A 12539-nucleotide genomic window follows, 5' to 3' on the forward strand; every position below is an offset into this window, starting at 1 on the left:
ATCGCCAAAGTCTTCAAAAACCTCAAAAAAGGCTACCACACCGCGTTCTATGAGTTGCTCCTCGAAGTCAAGTCGCAACTGTATTAACGGTGTTAAAAAAAAGGAAACAAACTTGCAAGACGTTTCCGTCTTGCGAAGCAAGCTCATAGGGAAAATCGTCTTGCGAAGCAGCTCAAAAAACAAAAAACCCTTTCGTCTTGCGGGTTTTCCGTCTTGCGAGGCATTCGTCTTGCGAGGTACCACTGTATAAGAAACCAGGAAGTTGCCTCTGCAGCCAGGAGCGGAACGGGAGATGCAACCTTTCTTCAACCTCATTGCTCCCTCACAGGCCAACGGAGGCTGGCTGGAGTTGTGCATTACATTTGGACAGGAGGCCGACTGGGTGCTCCCTCTGTGGGCATCCTAATACATCCGCCAGACTGCTTTGCCCCTGCCAAGTCAGGGAAACAAGACCCGACAGACCCGTGAAACCCTTACCTGCCGAGAGATGGAGCTGTTTGGAGTATCTGGCACCGTAGGAATAAGGTTGGCAGTGCTCTTTTTGTGAACGCTATTCATACCAGGCATTTTAGTGATTTTACAGGCTTTGCTACTAGAATTAGAGTTTTTGCGTTTCTTCCCTTCCGATTTATCAAAACAAAGAGGGAGAGAGGACACGGCGTTGTGTGCTGTTAGGGAGTGGTCCCCTGCATGGTGGAGGAGGGAGGGCACAGACAAACCGGAAGAGTCAATACTGTTTACTACGATGCTCATGTGTTTGACCGAGTCTGCTGAGCTACTTGATAACGAAGTCCGTCCTCCCGAGGGCTCCGATTTGGCACTGAGTGGGGTTGTTCCATTGTTTGCATTGTGCACAGACAGACTGTTATAGGAAGATGTGGCCTGATAAGAGTTCAAGCTCGAGCTGGGGTTCAAGACGCAGTTCTTTTTGTGAGACCCTGAAAAGGAAGAGGAGGGGGACGAGGAAGTCTGCAAAGACAGCGAGGAAGAAGAAGAGGGCGGCCTTTTCTTTTTGTTGCTAGAAGACTCATCACCGCGGCACGAGAGATCTCTGACTTTTGAGGGTTTGCTGGTTTTCGTTTTGGATGGCTTGTGGGATGGGGGAGGGATAACCGCTGGCACAGGTGACATGGCCGACGGGGTCTTAAATGTCGAGTCTATAATACTCAGGCTGGCAGCCACGTGAGGGAATGCCGTAGTGTGCGACATAATGGAATTTGTATCCGATGCAGTCACAAAAGCCGTGTTGGACAACATGGCAGAAGTCATCAAGTAGGAAGAAGGTATTCTTGAACTGACGGGCGCCGAAGGAATATACACTGCACTAGGGTTGCTGAAAGGTTGCAAAACCGATGCTGGAAAAGGGGTGGAGATATGTGCTGCTGGAGAGGGCATCGGACTATCTACCGCAGGAGGGATTTTCCTGTAACAGGAAAGAAAAAGAAATACTTTGAGGTTCGGGCACCTCCTAACTCAGCTCGCTACAAGGACTGAGCAATAAACACACACACACAAATAATTATTGGATAGTTTTAATTTACCAGTTCCAATTCATTACATTTTGGGATTTATTTCCAGATTCTTGCAACTGGGCCTCCTCTTTCTTCACACTGGACTGAGGGTATATGCCGCTCAATCACGTATGCTCTCCCACCTTCCCCGTCCAGCCGTCTTATGTGAAATTTCCTTCCATTCTTTTCTACTTACCAGTTAATCAGGAACGCTTCTAAACTTACTTTGATCAATTGAGTTTAATCTGGGTTCTCAAAAAGAAATAACACCACAGTTGTGTTGTTAGTACTCAAATCATACACAGAACTGGGCCTGATCCACTCAAGTGTCAGAGTAGGTTTCCTAAGCGGTTAAGTCCTATTTTCCCCATTCTCCTGCCATCACCAGGAGACACTGCAGGGGATGGGAGATGTTGTTCACGCCTCCCCCAGCCCTCCCTCCCTCTACCAGGCAAGTTCCTTGAATTCACCAGACAATCTACTGCAATCCATTTCAAATATAGAAGGACTATCATAAACATTAACAACCAATTAGTATTGGGATGTGCAATGTTAACAGAAGACTATGCACCAAGTCTGACCCCCAAAGTTCCAACTCTTGTACCTTATTATTATTATTATTATTATTATTATTATTATTATTATTATTAATTGAATTTATATTCCGCCCTATACCTGGAGGTCTCAGGGCGGTCATCAATAAAAACTTCTTCAGATACCAATGCACACGAAAGCTCATACCAAGAACTAACTTAGTTGGTCTTTAAGGTGCTACTGGAAGGAATTTTTTTGTTTTGACTATGGCAGACCAACACGGCTACCTATCTGTAACTGGCACTAAAGAACAAGTGAGCCATGTTCCTTCAGGCAAATGTTACAACATCCAAGTTCAAGACATTGCAAATGGCAATCACAACCCCAATCTTCAGAAGTTTGCAGAGTTTGCTTTTAACGGCCCGGGCCCTGTGGGGGTCACACAGCAAACCAGGAAGAGGCACAAGATCTTCTGGCAATTTTCTATCCTATGGTCACAGTGGAGGCTTCATTTAACCATCAAGACAAATAGCCTCTGAGAGCCCTTATTAATTGGTATAAATCCCTTTAAAGCCATCTCTGCCAGTGGATATCACCACAGATTGTGGCAATGACACTGAATACATTGTGCAGAATACTTCTCTTTTTTTGGGGGGGGGGGCGCTGCCCTGAATCTGTCAGGCCAATCAAGCTGGTTGAGTCGAGTATAGAACTTCTCTTGATCCACTTCTGAATACTATCCATAATGGTATAAACCTGTTATGTCTCTCATTCACATTTTTTCCTGGTTAAAACAAAGCAAAACTAAACTCCAAACATTCTAACCTTTCCCCATGAAGAAGGTCCTCTAAACCTCTCGATTGTTTCTGCACCTTTTCTACCTCTACAGTCGTGGGTTTTTTTAGTTTAGTTAGAATCGAGTATATTCACTTCCAGAGTTAACACAAAATACATTAATTCTGGAAAATGAACCACCACAGCCGTTAGACTCTAGAGGGCCATGAAAATCTGTGTCCCGGGCTTTTTAGACTCATCTATCCATGTCCCATGGACTGCAAGGAGATCAAACCTATCCATTCTGAAGGAAATTAGCCCTGAGTGCTCACTGGAAGGACAGATCGTGAAGCTGAGGCTCCAATACTTTGGCCACCTCATGAGAAGAGAAGACTCCCTGGAAAAGACCCTGATGTTGGGAAAGATGGAGGGCACAAGGAGAAGGGCACGACAGAGGACAAGATGGTTGGACACTGTTCTCGAAGCTACCAGCATGAGTTTGACCAAACTGCAGGAGGCAGTGGAAGACAGAAGTGCCTGGCGTGCTCTGGTCCATGGGGTCACGAAGAGTCATAGAATCATAGAATCATAGAGTTGGAAGAGACCACAAGGGCCATCGAGTCCAACCCCCTGCCAAGCAGGAAACACCATCAGAGCACTCCTGACATATGGTTGTCAAGCCTCTGCTTAAAGACCTCCAAAGAAGGAGACTCCACCACACTCCTTGGCAGCAAATTCCACTGTCGAACAGCTCTTACTGTCAGGAAGTTCTTCCTAATGTTTAGGTGGAATCTTCTTTCTTGTAGTTTGGATCCATTGCTCCGTGTCCGCTTCTCTGGAGCAGCAGAAAACAACCTTTCTCCCTCCTCTATGTGACTTCCTTTTATATATTTGAACATGGCTATCATATCACCCCTTAACCTCCTCTTCTCCAGGCTAAACATGCCCAGCTCCCTTAGCCGTTCCTCATAAGGCATCGTTTCCAGGCCTTTGACCATTTTGGTTGTCCTCCTCTGGACACGTTCCAGTTTGTCAGTGTCCTTCTTGAACTGTGGTGCCCAGAACTGGACACAGTACTCCAGGTGAGGTCTGACCAGAGCAGAATACAGTGGCACTATTACTTCCCTTGATCTAGATGCTATACTCCTATTGATGCAGCCCAGAATTGCATTGGCTTTTTTAGCTGCCGTGTCACACTGTTGGCTCATGTCAAGTTTGTGGTCAACCAAGACTCCTAGATCCTTTTCACATGTACTGCTCTCAAGCCAGGTGTCACCCATCTTGTATTTGTGCCTCTCATTTTTTTTGCCCAAGTGCAATACTTTACATTTCTCCCTGTTAAAATTCATCTTGTTTGTTTTGGCCCAGTTCTCTAATCTGTCAAGGTCGTTTTGAAGTGTGATCCTGTCCTCTGGGGTGTTAGCCACCCCTCCCAGTTTGGTGTCATCTGCAAATTTGATCAGGATGCCCTTGAGTCCATCATCCAAGTCGTTGATAAAGATGTTGAATAAGACCGGGCCCAAGACAGAACCCTGTGGCACCCCACTAGTCACTCTTCTCCAGGATGAAGAGGAACCATTGATGAGCACCCTTTGGGTTCGGTCAGTCAGCCAGTTACAAATCCACTGAGTGGTAGCACCACTAAACGACTAAACAACAACAACATCCATGTACTATCTGAAACCAAAGGGGCCATAGGAGCCAACATCTAGGGACCAAGGTCCCTTCAGCCCCTCCCCCAAAATAATGTATTTGAGGGGGCTGGCCCCCCTGTGTGTTGTGATCAATTATATGCAGCATGGGGCTTACCCGCTTCCCCCCCCCAAAAAAAAAACTCCTTTGAGGTGACAGATGTGAAATACTTTGGCATTATTTTCTGCTCTCATCCCCCCTCTTAGACCTGTAAGATAACATGAAAGCAGAAGATGTTTACTTACCTCCACATCTGTGAGTTTAAGTGTCTTTCTACCATGGAATTCAGTGCTAGTCGAAAACGATCCCATCTTCTATCAAACACGTAGTAACCTCTTCCCATCAAATGACTTCCAAATGAACAAAACTGGAAAAGATAAAGGGGAAAAGATATAGGGATCTTGCAAAAATCAAAGGATGCTGCTGATCAATACATTGACTACAGAAGTTTAAAAATGCTAACTAAATAGTGATTAGTCTGCTATCTATTTGAGTCTAGTGAAAATAATTGCATTAGTAAATACCTATGGCTTTCTCCTTTTACCCCAAAACTTGATTTCATTTTCAGGTGATTTGGATGTATATCACTTTTGGTATCTGTAACTCACATCCCTCAATTTATGCTGCCGTAAAAAAATAATAATATTGCGGTCTCTGGCTTGCTGTGCATGCATCCTCTAGTAAGATGCAAGTCATCACAAAACACAGCATGGGAGAAGCCACAAATTACATTAACATTTGCATTTGCTATAGCTACAGCCTTAAATAATACCATTTTAGACGCTGTTATTAGCTTTATAATAGCCATTATCTTACTTTTGCTCCTAGGTCATCTACTGGTAAAAAAGTATAATCTACTATTAGATTAAATGAGACAAGGAATTTCACACAAATACGCTAAAACAAAAGATATTCATGAAATCAGAAGAGCTTCAGGAGCCAAGATTGCAAATTAGTTAAGGATCTTGGAACTTAACTGTGAAATCATTCTTCTAAATCAGGCATAGGCAAACTCAGCCCTCCAGATGTTTCGGGACTACAACTCCCATCATCCCTAGCTAACAGGACCAGTGGTCAGGGATGATGGGTGCTGTAGTCCCAAAACACCTGGAGGGCCGAGTTTGCCTATGCCTGTTCTAAATACATCTAGAGATGACCTCAGGTGGGACTTGAGTTCCACCTACTGGTTGAAGTCAGGAAGTGGTTTCATTTGCGGAAGCTTCTGGGTATCAATTGAACCATATGGCTGGTTCTTTTATGACAAGCCATACAGAGAACAGAACACAAGACCAGTTGCAATAAGGCAAAAGACATGGCTCCTCTTTCCTCCAACCCAGTGGGAGAGATGGGCATCAGATGGGGCCGCTGAAATCTCCTGAGGCACATTCATGATCCCAAAGTTGATGCTTCACCAAACCATCCTCAAGCTGGGAGGGGCAGGGGTCACTTGCATCTACATTAACCACAGAGGCCAAAACACAGCCTTCTGGTTTGGCAAGAGAGCTGTGTGCATCATTTAAGGAAGCACAGGTAATTTTTCTTCTGCTTTTTCCTAATTGCTGCAAAACACTTTGCTTGGAGCTAAACAAGAGAAGACTCCCTGGAAAAGACCCTGGTGTTGGGAAAGATGGAGGGCACAAGGAGAAGGGGACGACAGAGGACGAGATGGTTGGACAGTGTTCTCGAAGCTACCAGCATGAGTTTGACCAAACTGCGGGAGGCAGTGGAAGACAGGAGTGCCTGGTGTGCTCTGGTCCAGGGGGTCACGAAAAGTCGGACACGACTAAACGACTAAACAACAACAACAACAAAACAAGAAGTGTGGGGCACGACAGGTCTGCTGGAGACAGAGAAGGAAGAACGACTGGGGGCACAATCTTCACAAAGGGAAGGGCTTCTGTGGAGCAGGAAAAAGATGAAAATGGACACAGGTGACAAAGGGCTCTTTTATTATTACTACTTAAAGGCAAAAGGTAGGAATGGGGAAGCGGGGAAACCTCAGGAACTAGCCTAGGGAATGGACAGACAAACTGATCTGACAGAGAAAGAGAGAGAGAGTTTAATGGAAAATAGGCATCTAGATGGGCTCCATATACACAAACCAAGAAGGGAACAAATGAGTAAAAATACACCTAAATTGAAGGAAGGAGGTAAAGTGCGTGCTCAACAACCACTCAAGGTGAAGCCAGAAACTGAACTGGTCACAGAGTGAATTGTGGTCCAGGAGCGTCTGCAAATGAACAGCAATTTCTGCCTTCAATCACTAGGTGGAATTTCGGGTCTCACCTGAGGCCATCTTACATTCAGTTGTTTTTCAGTATTAATGGGCTGCCTTCTACCTGAAACACAAATCTATGTCCCTACTTTAACATCACTAAGGATAGAAGCAATTATATCTAAGGAGAGCCTCAAGGTCCATAAATAGCAACACCCTAGAGGTCCCGGGCCCTAAGGAAGTTAGATTAGCCTCAACCAGAGCCAGGGCCTTTTCAGCACTGGCTCCGGCCTGGTGGAACGCTCTGCCTCATGAGACCAGGGCCCTGCAGGATCTGATTTCTTTCCGCAGGGCCTGTAAGACAGAGTTGTTCCGCCTGGCCTTTGGCTTGGAGCCAATTTGATTCCCTCCCTCTCTTTCTTTTTCCTTTTCCTTCTCCTCCTGCGATGAGGCTACATTTTAATATTTCAATGTTTCAATATTTTAATGTTGTATTTTAATGTTGTTTTTAAGTTGTAATCATTCAACTTGTTTTTATTATTGCTTGTAAGCCGCTCTGAGCCCGGCCTTGGCTGGGGAGGGCGGGGTATAAATAAAAATTATTATTATTATTATTATTATTATTATTATTATTATTATTATTATCTGCACGTTCACAGCTTGTGGTCTGTATCATTCAACATGACTGACTGCTCTGTAGCAATGCAACGGTAGACTGACATTGGCATACAAAGTCCGAGCAGCATTGGGCAGGGTAGCTCACCAACTTGGGAGACCTCAGAGCAGGGATGGAGAACCTGAGAACCTCCAACATTGTTGAATTCCAGCTCCCATCTGCCCAGACAACATGGTCAGTTGTGAGGGGTGGTGGAACACCAGCACCATCTGGAGGTTCCCAGGTTCCTCACTCGCCCTTGGCTTCAATTATGAATTACAAAGTAAATGAGGACATGCCATGGAAGAGTTGGGTGGAGAAAGTCAGTATGAAGAGAGAGGGCTACTTCTGGAAAAGAACCCAGCACAGGTCATTTAGCCTGGGGAGTAGGTTCACTTTCCGACAGCCTTGCCTCTGTACTTTGGTGAATGGCTGGTGCTCAAACAAACCAAGGTTACTCCAGGATCTTAGGTTTGGGTGTAATGACAAACCATGGTAAGGTAAAGGTAAAGGTACCCCTGCCCGTACGGGCCAGTCGTGTCCAACTCTAGGGTTGTGTGCCCATCTCACTTAAGAGGCCGGGGCCAGCGCTGTCCGGAGACACTTCCAGGTCATGTGGCCAGCATGACGAAGCTGCTCTGGCGAACCGGCACCAGCACAGCACACGGAAACGCCGTTTACCTTCCCGCTATAAAGCGGTACCTATTTATCTACTTGCACTTAAGGGTGCTTTCGAACTGCTAGGTGGGCAGGAGCTGGGACCGACAGACGGGAGCTCACCCCGCCGCGGGGATTCGAACCGCCGACCATGCGATCGGCAAGCCCTAGGCACTGAGGTTTTACCCACAGCGCCACCCGCATCCTGACAAACCATGGTACCAAGCCACAATTCATAAGCCAAACAATCATGAGTTCAAATGGTGGCTTGTTAAAATGTAAACCATGGTTACTTGCTCAGAGCAGGTTCAAATGTTTAGGCAAATCATACTTAGGTTAAGCAAACCATGGTTTAGCATTACATGCAAACACAGCCAGTTTGTTAATAAGATGTGTCTTTATATAACACACACGCTTTCAGCAATGAGGTACTTCTTTCGTAAGTGTATACAGCCAGTCACAAATGTCAGCAATGAACAGGGTTACTGGAGATAAAAAGACATACCCCAAGAGGTCGAGGGTGGTGTCCGGAATAGTGACAGTCTAACTTCTCAGAGTCTTCGGATCCCTCCACTTCGCCCTCGTCACTAGATAATCTGCTAGGCAGATCTCCTCCCATAGAAGGCAGAGGCAGTTCTGGAGCATAACCACCATGGTTTGAAGAACTAGTGCTATTTATGCTGTTTGCAGAGGAAGGCCTAAGAGGGTAAAATGACCAACACAAGGTTCACAACTCCACAACTACCTTCCTAGCTAAAAGGAAACTTACAGTAGGATACTGCAACACATATTTACTCCAGAGGAAATGTCACCATGCTCAATAAAACTTATTACATCCTAAGTATGTTTATGACAGAAGCTTTATACGACTAACTCACAACTTACACACATTTGTCTTGTGTGCATTCAGCTTTAGACACTTTGTAAAATAAAAAAATAAAAAAATAAAAGGGGGCTGGGCTTACAGGAAAAAAGATGTTGGCAATCCCACCCACCATTGAACCCAATGTGTTTTGACTATACACAATTTGGCTTTCCGCGCTATCTCCTGAACGTAACCCCCACTAAGTGGAGAGTCACCTGTACACATTAAGTAAGCAGTTAAGTTCCTCTGAATTCTTTGTTACTGACTTCTAAATAAATGTGCATAGGATTGAGGTGTGTGCATTTCAATAAACTATGCACCTTTTACAAAAATCCATCTTTATATGGTTCAAAATGCCATTAGTACTGAAACATTAAATGCATTACTGCTAGACAGAAAGTCTGGATCGGAAAATAGACATTTCCTACCGAAAAGGAGAAGGAGAAATGCTGCAATGTTCAATCCCCCCACTACACAGAAAGCACAGAAGCTTTTGAAGTATAGTAGATTTACTATGACATTTATATCAGAAATTTAGAAGGGCTTGAAGTCTGCAGGGGCTTTTATCAGGAACTGAATGGCAGAATTCTGAATGAAATTCAGAGTGAAACATGATCATTTCCTACTTCATTAAAAAGGTGCAACTTTCAAGCCCTGATTGTGGAAAGCAGTTGGAAAACAAGTTCCTGGTTTTTGCTAGAGTCTGAATAGAGACTATCCCTCAGTCTCTAAATTTTGCACTGCACACGAGGGATATATATACAGTGGTACCCCGCAAGACGAATGCCTCGCAAGAGGAAAAACCCGCTAGACGAAAGGGTTTTCCGTTTTTCGATGCACTTCGCAAGACGAATTTCCCTATGGGCTTGCTTCGCAAGACGAAAACGTCTTGCGAGTCTTGCAATTTTTTTCGCTCCCCCCCCCTTTTTCTAAGCCGCTAAGCCTTTAATAGCCTTTTAGCCGCTAAGCCGCTAAGCCTTTAATAGCCGCTAATCTGCTAAACCACTAATAGCACTAATCCGCTAATCCGCTAATAGGGTTGCTTCGCAAGACGAAAAAACCGCTAGACGAAGAGACTCGCGGAACGGATTATTTTCATCTTGCGAGGCACCACTGTGTGTGTGTGTGTGTGTGTGTGTGTGTGTATACACACACACACACACACACACACACACACACATAAATACGATTTCCATAATTTATCCTCTCCACTGAATTTGAGCTTGCTCGTATCATAATTTGGCATTTCCCTGGGCCCACTGCTCACTAAATGCCAGAATCCTGCGCCCATTTCCACTTACCTAGGAAATGCTGAATTGGGCAGTCTTGATTTTGCAGGCGACGTTCCTTTGGGCTCTTGCCCAGAGTTCACTGATGTTCCCGACAGAGTGTCTTGGACTAGCACAGGCTGGGGCTGATGAGTTTCCCTTATACATTGCGGATGCTCCTTGTCTTTTGCTACTTCTTTTTCCCGCGATCGAGCTTTGTGTTCGGCTAAAAGAATGTCAAACTGTTTTTTACGGCCTGGAACTGCTCGCCGGTGATTAAGTGAATGAGTCTAAAAATAGGATAGTTGAAAAGTTGGGGGGGGGGTGAAAATATAAAAATCAATTAAAATATTAATCTGGGCGATAGCTAGAAATATTTGACTGATCATTGATTTTATGACAACACGAAACAGTTCTTCTATACAGGTTAGTTCACCTGTCCTCGGAGGCACATGCAGTTTAATGAAACATTATTTTGGTGATAAGAAAACTTTCCATGAAAACACTCTACACATTAGTAGCATAACCAGAGCATTGTGGTTTTAAAAAACGGGGGTGTGAATATAAAAACAGTTAGAATATATTAATCCAGGAAATAGCATAAGTTCCATGATGTTATTGTGTAAATTAATTGCAAACCAGACCTGGAAATAGCATTCTCTGTACCTTCAACATAAATGTTCAATAGCTTTTCATCTACAAGTTTATTGATGATTTATGTCATAAAATTTATACGCCAGTTTTAAAAAATCCTCAAAGCAGTTTACAAAGAGAATAAAACCAAACAAAAAAAACAAAAACAAAAAACCCTCTTTTATTCGTTCAAAACAAAGGTGAAGGAATATTTTCCTTTTGTTTTTAAATTAATGGGTCGAAAGCAGGTGTTCTTGTCTTTACAAAAAGCAATATTTCCTAAAGACAAGGGTGCTCAGTTTGGGTGGAAAGGGTCAATCAGTCAAAAATAACATTTTCTTTACTCTGAAAAGGGAGCTGCAATGCTGAAGTCAACCAGCTGCACCCTGACTTTTCCACATTTCTTAAAAGCGAAGGCAAATATTACTATTCTCCCCTACCCCTTTGTAATCTGTTAAATTATGGCCTTTTCTTTAGCTAAGGGAGTAAGTTGTCATATATGACAAACAGCTCAGGTATGTCTTGTGTGCTTCAACCCTTTAATTGGAAACCACCACATTGGATATTCCTGGTCAGATAATGTTGGTCTGGGCTTTGGAGGCCGGAGTTTGGGAGCTCCTACGGTAAGACAAGCTCCTTTCTGCCCTCCCCAGGACTGAGAAGAGACAGGGAAATTCTTACTCCACTTAAATGGATTTTTGTTTGGTTCCTCTTGCTGTCCCTCCTTGCACTCCAGTGCCTGAAACCTGCCATTAAATGCTTTGTCAGCCTCCCTTACTCCTCCAGCCATAAACACTTCATCCAGCATCAAGTCCCTAACCCCTATGCATTAGCTACGAAAAGAAAAAAAGATAAAGCCTATCCATAAATGAGGACTGCACTACTGCAGAACTATTGTTTTCTTTCATTCATTCATTCATTCATTCATTCATTCATTCATGTTTGACAACGAATAACCACGGTGCTCAAATCAGCCTTTTGATTTAATATGGGGTTGCTCTTGTCTATTTAAAAATACACGACGTATTAGAATGACCTTTATACATTAGTAAAAATGTCAGTCACGGCAAAGCATTATAGATATTTAAATTAACAAGAAAACTACCTTGCAGGTGAGTGATCTTGTGCAGGGTTTCTTTGTCTCAGGATCCAATACTCCACAATGTTTATTTGGGTCAAACTCTCTTTCTGTTTGAAAATAATAATTGTAATAAAGTGAGAGGGTTTTCTCCCTTTTTTATAAAAAAAAAAACCTTAGCATGTTTAAAGTGACATGAAACAAAAACTAAATACACTTTAATGGTGCAGATGAGAATAAATATATAAAGATATCGTACTTTTCCTTAACACATTCTGGTTTTTAGCATACCTGCATCAAGGTATGATGCTTGCAGACAACAGATTCACAGACACTTCACTCTCACACAGAAACTTAGCAAGATTCCTATCTAGTTAGTAACAAAGCTACTTTCTCTGTTCCGCTCCGCTTCTTGAACTGAAGCTTGAAAACGACCCCGCCAGCATCACCTATCCCATAACACGGAGCATTTCATGTAGCAAAGGGAACAGCTGGTGCAGGCCTGCTTTCCATACTGTTCTTGTGTAACGGATGGATTTATTAGCACTTCACTAAGCTCAATATGAAATGTAATGAAAGACCTGGAGGAAGACAGATCGATGGAGGTTACAGGCTTCTTGCTATGGGCGTAGGTGTGCAGAAGAACTCTCATACCTG

General features: G+C 43.7%; 1 protein-coding gene across 11 annotated transcripts in view; it reads right to left on the reverse strand.

Annotated features, from left to right (window-relative positions):
• ATXN7L1 (ataxin 7 like 1) overlaps positions 1–12539 on the reverse strand; it is a 77731-nt gene that overhangs the window by 3758 nt on the left and 61434 nt on the right. For all 11 annotated transcript variants that reach the window (XM_028747443.2, XM_028747441.2, XM_028747438.2 and 8 more), the window contains 5 exons: positions 11910–11992; positions 10205–10461; positions 8544–8736; positions 4757–4878; positions 478–1423 (listed from right to left, as the gene is read on the reverse strand). In XM_028747443.2, the coding sequence (XP_028603276.2) occupies positions 478–1423; positions 4757–4878; positions 8544–8736; positions 10205–10461; positions 11910–11992 (1601 nt within the window). The remainder of the gene's footprint in view (positions 1–477; positions 1424–4756; positions 4879–8543; positions 8737–10204; positions 10462–11909; positions 11993–12539) is intronic.

Source organism: Podarcis muralis, chromosome 10 (assembly GCF_964188315.1).
Source record: "Podarcis muralis chromosome 10, rPodMur119.hap1.1, whole genome shotgun sequence".
Taxonomy (NCBI): domain Eukaryota; kingdom Metazoa; phylum Chordata; class Lepidosauria; order Squamata; family Lacertidae; genus Podarcis; species Podarcis muralis.